We start from the raw sequence: 18,383 nt of genomic DNA on the forward strand, positions 1-18,383 counted from the left end.
CTTGTGTCTTCACTCGCTCACTCGCTCGCTCACTCGGTATGATGGCTACCAGGAACACTAATCAAAAAAACTGGGAAAAAAAGGGCAGGAGTGAGATATGGAGAGAAACGTCCTCAACTCTACACCCGCATGGCAAGGAGAGGGCGGCAGGATGGCAACGGCACCACATATGTAATCGTGGTCATGGCACACATCCAGGACCACCAGTCGTACAGTGTGACGTGTCTGCCCAATGGGGTTTGAGTTTGTCGACAGTCGTAGGGATGTGTGTGTGTGTGTGTGTGTGCGCTTTGTACTTCAGGGTGACCGACTGCACAAACGCTGCGGCCAACACACACCTACAGAGGGGCTGGTCTGGCCGATGTCTCGTGTTTGGATGGCCTCTGGTGCTCCCGATATTCCATGAGTTTGCCGAGAGGTCACGAGGCGCTCGTGTAATCTGCTGTACCCTGTGATTCCTAATCCTATAAACGGACCCCCTCGAGGCGACGAGATTCAGCAAGTGCAGCCCTCCTGTGTGATTACGTGGTGGGTGACGTGTAAGGAGTGTGCGAGTGTTTAGAGTTTGTCTGTCTGATGCTTTGTGTTTTAGTTGCCACCACAGAATTAAAAAAAAAAAAAAAAGCTCCCATGATTGTGTGGCAGAACTCATCAAACTGCAGAAAGCCCCCCAGTGTGACCGCACAGAGAAAGGGCCGAGCTGGCGAAACTCTGGAAACGTCAGATTGTTGTCCCCGTGTGATTTTCTAGTCGCCCAGCAACTGCAACTGTGACGTTGGGTGACCCCTCAGGACTTCACACTGACTGGCACAGATGGCATCACACCAGCGTACAGCCTCACAAAACTCTCACCCTTTCTTTTTCTTTTCCAGATTTCCACACTTGAGAAAAAGAAGAAATGCGGCTGTGGCTGCCGACGACGAGGGGCTCCTAAAGACTGTGACTTGAGGGGTACGTGTCGAGTGTTTGTCACGAGGGGGCCTGTGCAGTGTGTGCTGAGACAATGACGCCGGTGTTCAGAGTGTCACCTGGAGGTGCTGAGGGGGCTTCACTTACAATTCACTTTACCAGTGGGCTCCTCAAAAGCTTCCTTGATCGGCCCACCCGCTTAGCGAAGTAGTGAGACGTCGTCCTGGTGGTTTGTCTTCCTGCTGCCGGCTCTGGTTGCTTCCCACCGTTTGTAGCCATAGTTAGGAGTGGCGATGCCAACATGTCTGCCCACACTTGGGTGGTCACAGCATGTTACTCAAATCCTGCAGGCCGAGTCAATTCTTGTTGGGTGTTTTAGACCAGGCTGGTGCAGTGCAGACTTGGCACACTTCGACACGGGCAGAATGTGACAGGTGACCAGTTCCATAATGTGTACACCACGGTGACACAAAGCAGATGTTAATGAATTAACATAAATGGGACCACTCTTGGGGGTCCGTGGTCAGTTATACCAGACAAATGTGGCTCTGGTCACACAGAGTGGCCACCCACCTCATAGGATGCCAGGCTGACACCAGAGTGGCATCTCCTGTCCTTCCTTAGTCTGAGGGTCCATCAGGTTTTGTTACCCCTTGGCACCTTTAGAAGGTTGCCAAAAGGTGCCATCTTGAGACTATAATGTGTGCTCCGTGTGTGTAGGGGGTCCTCGGTCAGGGAGGCGTTCAGATTGGTGCCTGGCCAGTTTACGTCACAACATCTCACAGTCGACTGACATGTTACAGCGTGGCAGCAGTGAAGGTTTGGCCAGGCAATTGGCATTCGTGGGGTGGTTGACCATCAGCGAGATCGTCCCTCGGGTGCCCCCATTGTGTGAGGCCACCTGTTTTGTAGCTGCATTTCCTGGCTGACGCCATTAAAGTTCTTGACTTTTAAAATCTCGGTGGACAAAGACCCCCGTATCTAAGCCTCACAAGTTCAGAACACATTGAAATGTTAATCAGCTGGGGGTCTCGCCTGAGGAGTAACACCATGGTGGGGAGCCAGGGCTTCCTTCATGTGACGTTAAGGCCCGTGTCGTGTTCTATGAATTTTCGAGCGTTTTCAATCATTGGCCTCATTGACGTAGTCTTAGTGGTCGGGGGGGCAGTTGTGTAGTGTGACGTCACTCACCTGTCACTCCGTCACAGCACTTGGCGACTCGGACATCGGTTTGATTTTGTGTTGAGTGTCTGTGAGACGACAAGCAGTGAGCCTTCATGGCGGGAGGAGGTTTAGGGGGGGTCCGTCTGTCTGATGCCCACCGTTTGTCACGCCACATCAGAATGGGAGCAGGCTCAACTCTTCTCACGTTTGAAGACCAACAGACAAAGTTAATTGGTGGTCTAAAAAGTCAAGTCGCCATACTCCAAGTTTGACTGAAAAGTCGTGAGGGACTCGTGTTAGCCGCTCGTCGTCTGCCGCCAGTCTGCTCCCGTGCTGCGCGGCCCCCCCATTTACAGTAAGGCCTTGTTGTGTGTGTGCCACCGCTACACACCAGGAGCGAGACCACCAATGTGTTGAAACAGCCAAACAGGCCCAAGTAGGCGAGACGAGTCTACCAGAAACCGCAGACCTCCGTCGAGTTTCCACAAATGTAGGGACCCCCTGCGTAAGTCACGACGGAGATGGACCACCAGTGGAGTCTGGGAGGACGAAAAGACGATTAGTGGTGGAGATGGGGGACCCACCAGAACACGGATTTCGCTGCACTGGAGGCCCACCGCTTCATGTCCTGTTGAGGGTCTACTGGGAAAGTGTATCCTGTCGTGGAAGAGTTTCATGCCCGTGACTTCATCTTGAGGCAGACCACCCTGGGATCAGTGGAGCCTCTTCTGTTGGGTACGTATTTAAAATAATTGAGTATCTGCACACTCGCCTAAGGAATAATGAAACTGGACACGCGGAGAAACAAACTCTGATTTATTTGTTAATTCGGGCTCTAAGATGGCAGCCTCGTTTCATTGTGTACCACAGGACAGCCCCCCGCCTGAACAATAAATGACTTGATAATCGCACCTCGTCATTGTCATTTCTGAATTGGCACCTCATTGTGTAGTAGGTGGTCCCAGTGTACACAGAGCCCACCTGTATGACGTCTCGTAAACCGTCTTCGGGGCTGCGGCGCCAATGCCTGTAAACCGAGTATGGTGGGCATCTGCAATGAGACTCCGAGTGGCGTCGCTCAGGTTGGTTTTGGACGCACATCTGATTGTCATGATGTCCGCCTAACGTGCCGTTTCTCTTCCAGTCCGCCACGAAACGCTAACTTGAACTTTTATTCTCCCCAAAAAAATAAACTTTTGACATTTGCAGGACAAAATTAGTTTATTAAAATACCCCCTTCACTGTGGCAGCCACCCTATTAATTGTTAATAAAGCGGTCCAATGCCCATACTGCCCCTGTGCAAAGGTAAGTTACTTACTCAAGCTTCTGCCCACAGCCCATTAGACGTCATTTGCTGTATCCGGACCCTCAAAGAAAAGTCCGAACGTTTTTGGGTGTGGGTTTTGTGTTTGAATGTCCCAGTCGGTGAAAAACAGGCTCCAAGACTCGGGGACACCACACTGAGAACCACAAACTACCTACTGGTCGATCTGGCAATTGACTGGAACAGCAGATAATCTGCCCAGGAAAAGGACCCCAAGGGCACCGTGATGCCCACTCAACAAGACCCCGGGGTTGCAGTGCTTTGGAAGACTGGCACTTACACGAAGGACGAGGAGTTGGGCACCGGAGCAGCAGATCCGTAATGCGGGAGGACCACACAAGCATCTCTCTACCGGAATGGCTCAGAAAGTCTCAGGTGGTCCAGTCGAAGCCCTGATTTGAACCCAACAGAGATGAGCAGCTGCCGCTCTCAACCGGACCCCTGTGTGTGAGTTAAAATGAAGAGCAGGCGCGGATAACAGTGGAGGCCAAGATTAAATGAGAGGAAGCATTTCACTGCGATTCCTGCAGGGGGCAGTCACTTTTTCACATCAGCGATGCAGGCGTTGGTTGGCTACAGGAAGTCCGCATGGTGGCGGCCATCGCACTCCCTTTCTCTAAGGCTGGAGGTCTGAGACCCCTCATTGTGTAAAATGTGCCGAGGACATCAGGATGGGGGCAAATACTTTTTCACAGGCCTGCACTCTGCCGTAAGCACAACACAGCCGTTTGGAGGTCGATAATCTTAGACTGGGGTGTCACTTTACGTTTAATTTGTGACACACCAGGTCCTCTGAAGCGCTCCTCTTACGGGCCGTCCTGGACTGAGAATGTTGAGTCGTCCGCCTTCCTGCTCCCTCAGACACATCTGGCCTTCTGATTGTCTTTGAAGCCCCCAACCCACTCCTACTGTACAACTAAAGCAGATCCCCCCTGCCATTGTCTTCCTTTTTATTTTTTTTTAAAGCCAATCATTGAATCGAACATGGTTGATAGTGTCTCCCCGGATTCGGGGGAAATCACAAGAGCTGGGAGAAGACAAATGCACTCCACTGCTGCTGCCGTGGTGGTCCCAAGTGGTCGGCCTGAGGCCCCCCCGATATCTTGTGTTATGGTAAAGGTCCACTGCTGGATGATCAGAGATGGTGTGAAATTAGACGAGGAGCGACTGAGTTAAGTGCTGGCCACTGTAAGCAGCGCCTCCTACTGGAAGATCACTGGAGAAATGCATTCTTCAGATTATCATCATCATCGTCATTATTATTATTATTTTTTTTTAATCTTTTAGATAAAGTTCCTCGCACTGCTGTTAACTAGAATGTGACAAATGAAGACCGGTTACGCGGCCTGCGAGTCGCTGTCGTCCGAGTTCTCCTTGAGGAAGGCGCTCTCCGGCATGGCTAGCAAGGCGTCCACCTGCACTTCCTCTTCGTCCGACTGAACCACCGGCGAGTCGCCGCCCTCCTCACTGGCGTCCTGACTGGCTGAGTCGGTGCACGTCGATGACAACGAGGAGAGTTTGTGTCGCAGCTCGGCCTGACTCGGCACCTGCAGGGTAATCTCGGTGGGGTGCGACGCACCGTCTGGGCCTGAAAAGGACGACAAAGAATGAGCGTTAAAAGCAGTCGGTGACCAGAAAATGACATCAGGTGACAACACAACCACCAACCCCACCCCGCAGATTTCATTTGTGTGCCCTTAGCGCGACCGAGGCAGACGCCAGCCCACCAACTTAGACAGGTCTATGACCTGCGACCAATCATGTCTCGTGTTTTAGGGTGGAGGGTCTTGCCTGAACTCGCCGCACCCCCAGACGCTTCACACGGTGCTGGTGTCCCAGAAATCGGGCGTGCGCGTCACACAGCTCTCTCGGCGACAGAGGCACACTGTTTGTTTGTTTCTCGTCATAACTAACTGATCCGATACGACGCACTCGCTTACCTCAATTTATAATCACACTTTATATTAAATGATATTTTTACCCTTCGGGAGGTGGAATTTTCTCATGATTACATACACATTACTGAGATTACGTGCAAAATAAAAAGAGTTAGGCACCTAAAAACAATGCAAGAAGTGTTAGGATTATGTAATGTTTGTTACAGTAAACTGATAAATCGGTAAAACTGCATTTAGATACATTTAATTAAGATGATGATGGTGGAAATAAAATATATATATATAAAAAATGAAATTAAACTTATTACCAGGAACATGACAGGAACGTCAGCTTATCGTTCTCATTTCATCTTTATATTTACATGGCATGTTCAATGTTTACACGTTATTGTTACACTGATGACGTATACATTAAAATAAAATAATAAAAGTAGTTATTGAATACCGTTTTTAATATCGTGCACACATTAATATTTCCATGATCCAAGAAATTTGGATGGTTGTTGAAATAAAATACGACTTGCAGTCGAGTTCCGTATACACTCAAAGTGTTTAAGTTCTCCCGTGGATTTTACCGTCTAATTTCTGGTATTTTAGAATGTCGCTCGTATAAGTCAAATGCAGGAAACTCCCGCTATTGGTCCAAGCCTGCCCACCTGAGAGAGGAACCACGGCGCACACGGCCTTTTGTGCCCACACGGTGATACCCGCACTATTCTGAAGCGACGTTTATCGTAAGAGCATCCCTTAGCTACGATGGAGCGTTCGATCAGAAGAGAAGGTGAAGCTGGTTTGAAATTAAACGTCGCTGGAGTAGAGAAATTGGTAACTGTGGCGCTACACCAAAATTCAATGTGTCTGAGAAACTGATGCGAGATTGGAGGAGGCAAGATGTCAAAAAAATAAAAATAAGTGTCACATTTCTGAACGGGCGTACAAGTTGGGGTCTGATTTTATGATCGATTTTTTGGGTCTCAAGACCCGACTTATCCACGAGAATATACGGTAATTTTTCGCAAGTTTCATATCTGTTTGATTTTTATCATTATAAATAGCAATAGAAAATCTGAATCATCTAATCTGTAATTATAACACTTCTTTACTTGACAATCTGCAAAAGTATTCAGTACCACTTTGATGTAAAGCAGACAGACAGACAGACACCTAGAATTTCATCAACAGTATTTTTGGACTCCCGCAGGTCTAAAACGTGAAGATTCATCAAAATCTCAAGGTCGAATGTTTTCACGATTCCTATCCTCTCTCTGTGCTACGAGTATGAGAAAGTAAAAATGACAACTGACCTGTAGAATCGTAACGGAGCAGGAGCCGTAAGTCAGAAGTAGGAGAGAACGCCATCGAGCGTCGAGAACCAAACTGGAGTCGAGGAACACAAACGGCAAAAATCCCCAACCAGTGAACCTGCCGCGCTCCGAAACCACGGAGGACAACCAATGATGTCAGCAATGAGTGCAACGCAGGGCATTCTGGGAACCGTTGGCAGGAAGGGAGCAAATACAAAAGCTCTAAAAGAGTGAGTGGGGCAATGCGGCAAAACGTAAACCAAACACCTCAGCGTCCGAGTGGACGGGTTGGGTGGTCTATGGCTTGTCTGCTGTACGCCCAGAAAGGGCACAGATAACTTATGAAAGTCAGAGACTGCAGCCATCAAGTGTGACATCCCCTCTGGCGATGAGCTGTGTGCCGTCGACTTTAGAAGGACATCCAGGCAGATGTCACCAGCAGCGGACCCCAACTCGGGACCCCTCGTTAAGGACAGACATGCAAACCTCCGCCAGTGCTGGTGCCGCGTTGATTATTCCTCTAATACTTCATTTGTCGACAGACGGCGTCGTCTTTGAAGTTTCTGCTCTCGGGTTTTTATGGAGTGAAGTCCTCACACTGAGGGGCCGATGCTGAGCAAGAGCGACAAACACTGAAACACCAGGCTACTTCAACGCATTTCACTTTTGTCTGTTGGGCTTTTTAATCCCCAAATTATTTAATTACGAATATTTGAGTAAAAGTCGGTGTGTTTTGGATGTTGTGAGCATTGAACTGGATAAGCGACATGTGGACTTGACACAATAGGAGACCCCCAAATGTTTTAACATCTCTGCTGTTGTTCAGCGTTTGCCCTCCGCCAAAGCCCACTGCATCAGAAATTCTACCATCGCCATTCGTCCCAAAAACAACAATCCCCACAAATGGTGACCCTTCAAAATGAGCACCACCCTCGGCCCCATCATGTCTGCTGTTCCTGCTGCCCGCCTCTTGATTTGGGTAAATCAATGAACTCCTTGAGTACCCTCGTCATTTACAAGGTTGTGCTGCCCGCCTGCACACCACGCTGAGTTGGGCCTTTCTCTGTCTTTTATACCAGCTTGTGCCCCTTCGCCAACCTGTCACATGAATCCACAACCTGAACGGGGAGCTTCTGGGGAGCCACAGCCTACCTACCCTGACATGACGGGGCAGGAGCCAAAACAGAAGTGGACGCGAGGCCAAGCTGTTTTAGAACAACTGGGGATCAAGACAGCAAAACTACGAGCTACGCTGAGAGGGGACGTTAAGATTTAATCAGAAACTTTAGTGGTCCACAGAGGGATCATCTCAGCTACTTGAGCAATCGGGCGTACCGAGCATTGGTGAAGCCACACTGTTATCTTCCCCAGCAGAGTTTAGAAAGACATCAAGCGCTTCCTGGTCAGATACGTCCATCAAGTCCATTTGCTCCAACATGTCGACGTTGACTTCCATGGAGGACATGCTGCCTATGGGCTCTGTCAGAGACAAAGAAAGTAAAACAAAAGTCTATGAATGGTCACGTGAATTCATTTAGCAGGCACTCCGAGACGGACACAAAGGGCACTATATGATTAATAAGACAGACGGACGGACATGAAAGGCACTACATGATTAATAACAGACAGATGACATGAAAGGCGCTATATGACTGATCAGACAGACAGACAGACATGAAAGGCACTACATGATTAATAACATGACATGAAAGGCGCTATACAACTGGTAGACACGAAAGGCGCTATATGATTAATAAGACTGACAGACATGAAAGTCTTTTTATTGGTGAAGATTCCCCATTTTCATTGCTAGCCGGGGTTTCATGGTTGGTGCCCCTCTAGTGGGCACGTTGCATGCATGGCAAGTGTTTAGTGTTGGAGGACAAGGACACACCAGGAGGCCCACACTGGACTCCAGCACCAGCAGTACAAACTGAGACTCGCCTCGTCTTTCTGCTATCTGCAGGTAGCCAGATGACAAGTACTGCTCCATGTCCTGCTGGAAAGCTTCTTCAAAAAACTTCTGTCTTTCCTTGAGCTTCACTTGTTGTGCCTGCTCCATGTCCAGGACCTTCTGGGCGTACTCGGCATCCAGTTCAGCTGGAAGACAAAAACGTAAAGAAGTTCAAAACGCAAAGTCCGTCAAGATCTGCTCAGCTACAGCGGCGGGCGACGTGGCTAACCCACCTTCTTACACAACAGCAAGCCTCGTCCCACCCGCCTCTCCCATCACACGCCTTGCCCTGCTAAGAACTTCACGTGGCACTGAGGCCTCTAGTAGGTCTGGCGTGCACAGCAGACCAGGCGCCACTAGAGGGAGACAGAGCCCGGTGTCCCTGGTCCACGTGTCGCTCTGCAGCCTTTGTGAATGTCATTCTGGGTGGGACACAAAGTGACGACAGGAGGGGAAATAAAAGCCACTGTGGCAGTGAGAAGAGTGGCATGGAGATGAAGGAGGTGACAAAGGAGCAGCTACTGCGGGCATTCAGAGATAAGTGAAGGCTCAGCCTAACGCCACTGTGTGACCACAAGCGGTCACTGTCACCTGCTTGAATGAAACGGACCAGTCGCATCTCGAATGTCAAACGTCACCCCGTCTCCGAGCCCAGAGCAGCCATCTTTGTATTTTAGGGTTTCGACGGACACACGAGGGGAAGAGTCAGCAGGAGCGTAAAGACTGCGCGTCACTGGTGGGTGTCGGAGGCTTCAGCGTTAAGTCATCCAAATAATGGGGTCTCCCCCCGCCCCACCCCCAACTGAATTCATCATATCTTTGCATTAGCGCCCTTAAGATCTTCGTTGGGAACACTCAATGTTTGGGTGGGCTCACCACAGTCTTTGAATTATCTGCGATACATTCCAAGAAGCCCCCCACTCTGACAGTCCTATCGGCCCTAGGAAGGAGTTAAAGGTATCGATGGTCCCGAGGGCCCCTCTGATCAGCGGGGGGGTGGGGGCTTTGTGAGTCCTGCAGGCCTTCATCACCCTAATGGCGACACCGAAGATCAAACTGCCAGGAAAGCGCTCAGCCGCGGCCGTTTACGTTACGTTTTCTCTCCCTGGACGGCTGGGGGGCTCACTTACTGCAGCCCCTCGTCGTCTGCCGGTATATTCTTAGTCTAACAGCCCCTGATAATCCGATCACATCAGTTACGATTCACATAGACAGGAACACAAAAAATAAAGCAAGTCGAGCAAAAGGACCCCTTTAACTGGCTCACTAAGAAGATGACAATACGCACACTCGACAGCACAAGGCGTCACTTTGCTTGACTTGTCACTGCATCCCATAATAGCCGACGCGGTACGACACCCCAGTGCTCCACTGTCAACTTGCAACTTCACGTGGGGGGCCGACAGACGCACCCTGATCTCCCACGTGTGTGAAAGGCAGAAGGTGATGGGAGCACTGGTCAGGCGTACTGGTCTACTCTGCCAGCCTTTGCTTTCTTTCACATGGCCCACTTGCAGCAGCACGAGGGTCTCAGAGATTCACTTGTAAGAAATTTCTGTGCTAAGTCAGTGCCCCCCGGCCCACCTTAACAGGAAGCCGAGCCTTGGAACCTGAACCACCCCGTGGACACGGCCCACTAAATTGGTATTCGGTTTATCCTAATCAAGGGTGGGTTGTCCTCTTGCAGCCCCCCAGCTGTTTTTATGTTAGTTTCGTCTCCCACAGTTCCTGGGGGTTCACTTTGAGTGTGCGAGGCAGCGGGGGGTCTTCTCTTGTGTTTCTGTTGATTGTTTTGCCTTCTTTTGTTCTCCTACTGCCTAACATTTCTGTTAAATCTTTTCACTTCCTGACCACCTTTGTGTCCAGTCGGGGTATGTATGGCCTGTAAGCCCCCACTAGAGGGCAGTGTCACGAGGCGTGATGGGACAACACGGGCAACACTGGAGTTTAGCTGCTCCAAAAATGTGTCAGTGACTCTGAGCGTAACGAGACCCCCACTAAGGCTTCCTCGGGTCTCCATGACACCTACAGGGCCTCGGTGACGCGTTGGTTCATCTCTGCAGTGAGACCCCCTAAGGAAACCAAACGTCCCTCTGGAGAGGTCTTGATATTTCGTGTACGACCCGTGAATCCGTCGTATTAACGAGTCCTTTAACCGCCCTGTCAAAATGTCACACTGCACAGACGTGAAGAGCCCACCTGTTGCTGTCCCGGGAGTGTCATGAAGACCCCCTGTTACAAGACGTGTAGATCGTGATTTGTGGCGTCTCTTTAAAACGACAGCAGACAAGTCAACCGCATGCAAGTCGTTATGCGGACTTCTGCTAATCAGAGGGGCGACCCCTGAGCTCGCGGGACGAAGACTCCAATTACGTGTGTCAGGCGTCCTGATGGAGGGGGGGCGGCGGGTGCAGACACGGGGGGCTCCTCTAATAACCCAAATTAAGGATCAGCTCAGGGAGTTGACTGTTAAGAAACAGAAGCGAATGGCTGCTGAAAGTGGGGCTGTGCAGCCACATGTGAATAATGAATTCAAAATCAGTCATTTCGAGCCGCGGAGGCCATTTGTAACAGCGGTAACGTCTCGGCTGCACGTTTAAATCAATGAATACATCTGACTGTCCGTTTGTACGTCTGCACTTCCTCTTCACTCGGCTGCTCCACCCGTACAGCCGGAAAACAAACAGAAACACGAGAGACAAACAAGTGAGGCGCAGGCTGGAAAGGCGAGGTGGCTGGCACAGGAAGTTGTATGAAGTAAAGTGAAGGAAGTTGTCAAGTAAACACACGTGTGGCACTTTAAAATGCAAGAGAGCGAAAAAGGAAAAAAGATAAAAACGGGGAGGTGAGAGACCACCTAATAAACGAGCACAGCAAACAAAAGTGTCAAGTAAAATACAAACACAACGATTCTCTCTTTCTTTCTTTCTTCTTCTTCTTTCTCTTGACTGGCTCTCTCTGCACTTTGGGCTGCGTGTGCCCCTTTGCTCACTTTATTAAAATAAATTTTATTACACAACACAACACGACGACATCAGTGCTGAGCGAGTGGCGTCTGCGTCTCTCCAGCCACGTGTGCTGCTAGCGTGCAGCACACAAAACACACACACATTTATGGACTGGTGGTCTTTTGGTCACCTCCTCCTGCTACATCACTGAGGGGGTTGACGTCATTTGCTCCTCGCAGTACTCTTGGTAGACCAGACTGAGCACCGTCTGCCTAATTAACATTGTAATATAATCGCCTGTTTTAACTTCGTTTACTCGCGTGTCTTTAAGAGTTTTGGGGGGTCTGGGTGTCCGTTCAGTTGCTTCGACGCTTGTCATTCCAACAGGTGGTGCAGCACAACCACTAGTACTGCTTCTCTGAATTCCATACCAGCTGACACGTGTCCTGCAAACCGTAGTGCTGGACGTGTAGTTTCAGGCGGTAGATAAACTTGTACTTGCGCTCGGCTCTCGTCTTAGCCAACTTGTCATCTGCACAGAGCCAAGCAGCCGCCCGACTCACTATGGAGATGGACAGTGGCAGAGAGGCACCACATTTACACCAATCATTTGGTATCCGAGGACCAATTGGGCGTGAGTGACTGTCCTGGTTGAGTGACCGATCCTAATCTAATGACCTGTGTGACAAGCCGACTCCCTGTGGCACACCTGCTCACTTTCGGCACAACCTCAATCCTTCTCGTTGCCCGTTCATCTGTTGGAATGACAAATGCAGTCCATTTTATTACTACAGGCATCACAGCAGACCTTCCAGTAGATGGTGCACATTGAAGGCACTGAGGACTTTGACTTCACCCCGTCATGGACAGCCAGTGCAGCTTAATAAACGAGCAAGTGTCTGTCCACTTGCTGTGTCTCTGTCATTCCTACAGACGGTACATCACAAATATTAAACCTGATTTTACAAATCCATTTCATTACTACATGTATTAAAATGACCAAATACCTTCCAACAGATGGTGCACTGCAAACATTAATGAGGAGGTCGACGTTGATTTCTTAGGTTTCAGTCTGCCTCTGACCATAATAATAAGGATGGATAGATAGATGGATGTGAAAGGCACTATATAACAGATCGACAGAGACGAGAGGTTAGGAGCCTGCACTGATACGGCTCATTGCCACACTCACCACATGACAAACCACCTCAAGATCCCAGATTAGGACCCGAGTGCAGCCCAATGACACCTCCGCGCCACACTGGAGATTTTGGGTTTTTTTTCAGATAGATATGAAAGGCACTATATGATTAGACAGACAGACAGATAGTTGATGTCGGTGTGTCTGTCCTGTTGCTCTCTCTACCTTATATGCCATTTGGTAAGGAATTTATAAAAGCAGAGCTAAAATATTTGCAATGCACCATCTGTTGGAATGGAAAATGCAATCCATTATATTACTACAAAATGCCTTCCAACAGATGGCGCATTGCAAACATTAGCTCTGAGGTCTTCTGTATGTTGATGACTTTGATTTGAATATTATAAAAAACAAACATTATCGTATATTAGATAAGAAAGCCCACCTACTGTACATCTGACTAGAATGCGTATCAGCAGGCCTGCCTTTCGCAGTTTATTTATTTTTGTCTCCGTGTCCTGAGCCTCACAGACTCCACAAGCAGGATTTTTGCGTCAGCTCAGCTTGCCGCTCCGCCGAATGCCGCGGTTTTAATTATTCAGCCTCAGTAAAGATTCGCATTTCAAGACTAAAAAGTAATTCACCGTCCTAATTACAGCACAAGCGCCACATGCCAAGGCGAGGACTTCACGCCTCACAGCTAAACCCTAAAGCAGAGCTGAACTTCGAGCCGCTGTGCTCCGTGTATATATGGTGGTCTCCTGCGGACTGTGAGGGGCGGCTCCTTGCACTTTCCTTCTGAACTTGTGTCTTTTCAGATCATTACATGGCAGGTCACAGGTGCCCCCCATTCAGCTCACTTTATTTATTCCCACCCATTCTGCCACTTTAATGAAATGTTTCCCCCCAGAGAGGGGGTCCATGTGACATCTACAAACCCCAGCTGACGAGGAGCCCCCCTGCCCAGAAGAGACGCTCATTTAAAAGGCGCGCGGGGCGGCCCACTCACGTGTGGCGCAGTAACGATGTCCCCCTGCCTCGCCTGCTCTCTCACTACGCCTGAAAACGGCGGAGACCACGGCTCTTACCTGTCCTTCCTCCCAACTCTGATGCTCTGAGACGGCGACGGGCACAGAAGTCGGTTTGGGGGCTGAACTGGTTTCCTGCGAGTGAAGTTGCCTCCGGGACAGGAAGAGCAGATGTGCCGAGCGCAGGAAGAGCCTCTGCTTGTTAGAGAAGTGAAGACGAAGCAGCAAAGGCTCAGCCGAGACCCCGAGAGCTGCACTTCCTGCTCTGCTCCTTTGAGAATTTGAACAAACAAAATACGATTGTGTTGTTGCTAATTTAGTGAGGAGGTCTGACAAGACTTACAACATCAGTTGCTGAATACGAAATCTTGGGGCTGGCAAAGGAGTCGGCGCCTTCCCGTTCCTACTGCAGCTTTGCCATCCAACATGGCGGGAGCCTGGCCAGTGAGAGTTTAACGAGGCTCTGCGTTGAGGTCTGTCAGTGCTGCCATCATTGGCTCCTGCTCCTTACGTGGCAGTGGCGGTGATGAAGATGATGACCTCTTCATCTCCAGGTACAGGACAGGCCTGTCAGCACTGGTTATGAGGGCCGTGCCACAACAAAATGACGTCGCGTTTGGATACCACCCACAGACAAACTGCACGCTGGCACTGCATCCACAAGAGTGAATTCAAGGAGAGTCTGGAAACACGGGTGCCATGATGATGATGATGATGATGGACAACGCAGGGCCGAACAGGACAACGCGGCTCATGAAGGCGCGCAGTCGGCTCAGCACGCTGGACCCCAACTCGTAGTGATTCACCACTCGCCCTTCCTTCCCCACTTTTGCCGACACTCCGCCTTCTCCTTTCCTCCTCGGTAGTAGCAGCCAGCAGTGGACCAGTCGGACCAAACACGAGAGAACATCAGCACGGCGGACGAATGGCCAGTGATGATGACAACGACGAGCGTCCTGACTGGCCAGCGCGCTAACTCAGCCACATACACGTCCGCAGGCCCACTCAGAAACACGGCCAGCCTCGAGTCGAGGGCTTGGGTTTGAGCAAAACTCACTTCATAAGCAGCTAAGGGTAAAGAAAAATCAAGTGCCCTGCAATCATTTGAATTGAATAATAAGAATAATAAGAATAATAGACGACAGCGGGAGGTGTGACACCTCATGACACTTGTCTATCTACAGCCACACGGTGGACAGAAGCCATTAAAGGAGAACTTTGGGATTTCTTCACTAACACTTGTGCTTACGTGTGCATCTGGGTTCAAGTTAGGTGCTTTCTATAGATGAAAAAAATAAAATTAGACGACTTATACACACTAGCCGCTCCCAGTGGCTCCGCCCACACAGCAGTGAAACGGGACAAACATTAAAAATCAATAAACAAAGCGGCATCACAAAGTGCGCTCCAACACACGGCGACAGGTAGAGCAACTTCAACAGAGGTGGACCCCGCCCAGCAGCCCCCCACTCCTGACGTCACACTTCCCTCGGCCCACTGAGTGTCTCTTAGATTTGCGCTAATAAATCGGTGCCGCAAGCGAACTCTGATATAACTGTGATGTAACTGAATATTCAAGTAAATTACAGAAAAAAAACGGATCTAAACCAGTGAAGTATCATGAAATGCGGAAACACAGTCACACTGGCACACGTTGGATTTTAAATATATATATTTTTTTTTTTATATCTCCCATCTTGCCCAAACCGGCCCTTTACGAAGGAGTGTATACATTAACTTGCCCGATGCGTCCATTTTTTCCATCCAAGGCAGCAGTCAAGTGTTGGTCGGCACTTTCCGTGACATCAAGCGGGATCTGGAGACTCGTTTTCTCGCACCTTCCTCATTCTGCTCTTCTCAAGGTAAGGTAAGGACACGTCGTCTGTTCGTTTGTGTCAATTCTCACGTAAACACGGAAGTAAACCAAAGCAGAGCCAACGCCGCTCACCGTGGGGGTGAAAGGTCATGGCGCACAGAGCTCAGCTGCTCTTCTGCTGTCCTGGACGTACCCCACGGAGGGCGACATCTACATGTTTAAATCTCTCGAGTGGTAAATGCGCACGTAGCGTGTTTGTGAACTTCTCTTTGAATGGGACGTCGTCAGTTATGGAGTACAAGTTGCACTCGCAGCAGTGATTTTAGTTTGATTGTGCGTATTGTGAACAGGACGGCTCGATTTCTTTCACGGCCATTTTTCTGCATTTGCCGAGGTCCAGTAGAATTCATTGGTCTCCGTAACTGCCAGTTCTATCACGATGTTTGGCGAAGTCCGTGTCCATGGAAACCAGAGATTCAAGGTTTTTTGTGACCCTTGTTACAAACTACACGGGCAACGTGAGGAACGGCGCGTTCGGTCTGGCTCTCTCGCTCCAACTACGCCGGACATTCGCTTGGAAACTCGCTGCTGACGTAAAGCCAACCTCCGTGAGACCCTGGGAGGCTTTTAAGTCAAACACCCCCCGGGTGAGGCCTCATCTGGAGTGCTGCGGCTACGGCTTTGGTCTCCATGTGACAAACAATGAGAGAGCAGCACTAGAGGAAGTGCACAGGGGGTCCGAGCCGTGAGGGGGCACTCACTCTGTGGTTGATGTGTTTTAACGTTCTGAAAGTGACAGTCGATCGCAGCTCTTACTTTACTATAGAGGTGCCCACCTGTGTGTTTTTTTTGTCCTTCCTTCCTTGGCACTTGAAATGGATGACCACGCAGTGTTGGGGACTTTGGGGGACCCTCAGGTCTGGAGATTATTTTTAGAAAATGTAGCTGAGCACAACTTGGGCTGAAGCTCCTGTTCTTGTTAAAAGCCTTCAGGAAACTTGAACTCAAAAAAAAAAAAAAAAGCAAACAAGCTGGACTGAAATAGGATAGGAAAAAAAAAAAAAAAACAGTAATTGGCATCTGTGCCCACCTTGGAGTGTGGGATACTGTGGGCTACCAGTGGCTTAAAATAGCAACAAAAACTGCTGCCCTGCATACGCAGGACTGACACGATGGAGGCGATTGTTTCACGAGGCTCCATTTTGTGCCACACGGGCAAAGAGAACTGCGTGAGCCCACTGGCATCCTAGGAGATCTGATAATGAAGGCAGGCAGAGCACTGTCAGGAGAAATTAACATCCTGGCATTCAGCTCCCGGGAACACAAAAGTGCCAAGGAGACAAAGACTACGCGTCATGTGAAGACCCCTGCAGGCACCTCAGTGAACGGGCTTGTTTACTAAGAATACAGGAGATCAGGCCCATAAAATGGCGGGCACTTGGCACGACCGGCCGGACCCCCGATGAACGCACAGTCGAAACACACGGGGCTCGGAGACACAGCGGGCAAAGTTGGTTTTATATCACGACAGGATGACTGCTCTAGTGGGGGGCTACAAGCATTGAACCTGCCGGGGTGTCCACTCCATCCCAGAAGGTCAATTTTCAACCTTTGATAGAAAAACCAAAATCTTCTCACAGTTTTATAAAAAATATCCACAGGTGCTCACCTGACCCTCACGTCGGAGTTGAAATCAACCCCCACCTGGCACAGACGTAGTTAATGACCGACATCGGGCGAACACCGCCGCCGTGGCGCGGGACATCTGGTAGACACATCTGTCATGGGGTCCAAGGATCAGGATGGCCTCCGCGTCGAGCCCACACCACCGAGCGTGTCGTCTACGGCGTATGGCCGATGGCACTCCCCCCGCAGTGGTGACAGCTGGCCAGTCAGGTCACTACGTTATGACAGCAGTACCAGGGTGTTGTATCGTGTTGGCCATAATGGATGTGGTGACAAGTCAAGCAGAATGTCACTTTTTATTGGCTAACTAAAAAGATTACAATATGCAGGCTTTTGAGGCGATTCGGACCCCTTCTTCAGGCACTCGTCTGTAATCACGTGATGTGATGTGATGTGATAAAGATGGGGTTACATCCCGAGTCGCCTCGAATGCTGGCATATTGTAATCTCCTCAGTTAGCCAATAAGAGGCGTCATTTTACTTGACTTGTCACTGCGTTATTTCTTGAAATGTGTTTACATTCGTCGTCCTGTTTGGAAGATGGCAAGTGCAAAAACGTGAGGGACAAACGGCGACAGAAGAAATGTGTAGCGCTGACCCTGGAGGGCCGGAGACCACCAGCATGTTAACAGATCGGGTGTTCTTCTTGCATGTTGTAAACGCTGCCAGCTGGCCATTCAGACAGGTGCCATCGGTGCAGCGGCCCACTCAATAAAAATCAGTTCTAATAATAATAATAATAATAATTCATTACGCTTCTGCTGGCTGCTTAGACCGAGAGGAGCCGCGTCAGCCACCACCAACGTGCGAGGACCCCCTTTGGGTTTCACGTCTCGCTCACCTCAACTTCAAACCTAAACCACTGGCGGTTTGCTACGTGCCTGCTCACCATTTTAGGTCAGTCATTGCATTTCAGCTGATGACGTCTGAAGACAAACCGAGCTGAGCAGTTGTGTGTTTGCGGTCCGTTTACAAAATCCATACATCGAGACTGAGCATAATCACCTCACCAGGGCCTGAACGTGTCGTGTGAACGTCTAACAATAACAGACACGAAACACACAGAGTCACTGTTTGGGGGAATGCTGCAACGGGACCACCCGCCACATCGGTGGGCAGACGTAACGCCTCATGACTGCCATCGGTTATTAAAGGCAGAGATTACGGACACTGACTGGCACCACGCCGAGAGCTGGCAGCACAGCGTGTG

At 49.7% G+C, this 18,383-nt stretch overlaps 1 protein-coding gene across 2 annotated transcripts in view; it reads right to left on the reverse strand.

The window, feature by feature from the left end:
• Positions 1–3,637: 3,637 nt before the first annotated feature.
• Positions 3,638–18,383, reverse strand: part of LOC120515623 (dysbindin-like) — a 34,297-nt gene continuing 19,551 nt past the window's right edge. The window contains exons 1-4 of one of the 2 annotated variants that reach the window (XM_039736758.1): positions 12,510–12,594; positions 8,545–8,700; positions 7,936–8,079; positions 3,638–4,986 (exon numbers count right to left, since the gene is read on the reverse strand). In XM_039736758.1, coding sequence (XP_039592692.1) covers positions 4,736–4,986; positions 7,936–8,079; positions 8,545–8,700; positions 12,510–12,588 — 630 coding nt within the window. In that variant the 5' untranslated portion in view covers positions 12,589–12,594 and the 3' untranslated portion in view covers positions 3,638–4,735. Of the gene's footprint in view, positions 4,987–7,935; positions 8,080–8,544; positions 8,701–12,509; positions 12,595–18,383 lie in introns of those variants that run through there. The other variant, XM_039736759.1, reaches the window with a different exon arrangement.

Source organism: Polypterus senegalus, chromosome 15 (assembly GCF_016835505.1).
Source record: "Polypterus senegalus isolate Bchr_013 chromosome 15, ASM1683550v1, whole genome shotgun sequence".
NCBI lineage: Eukaryota > Metazoa > Chordata > Cladistia > Polypteriformes > Polypteridae > Polypterus > Polypterus senegalus.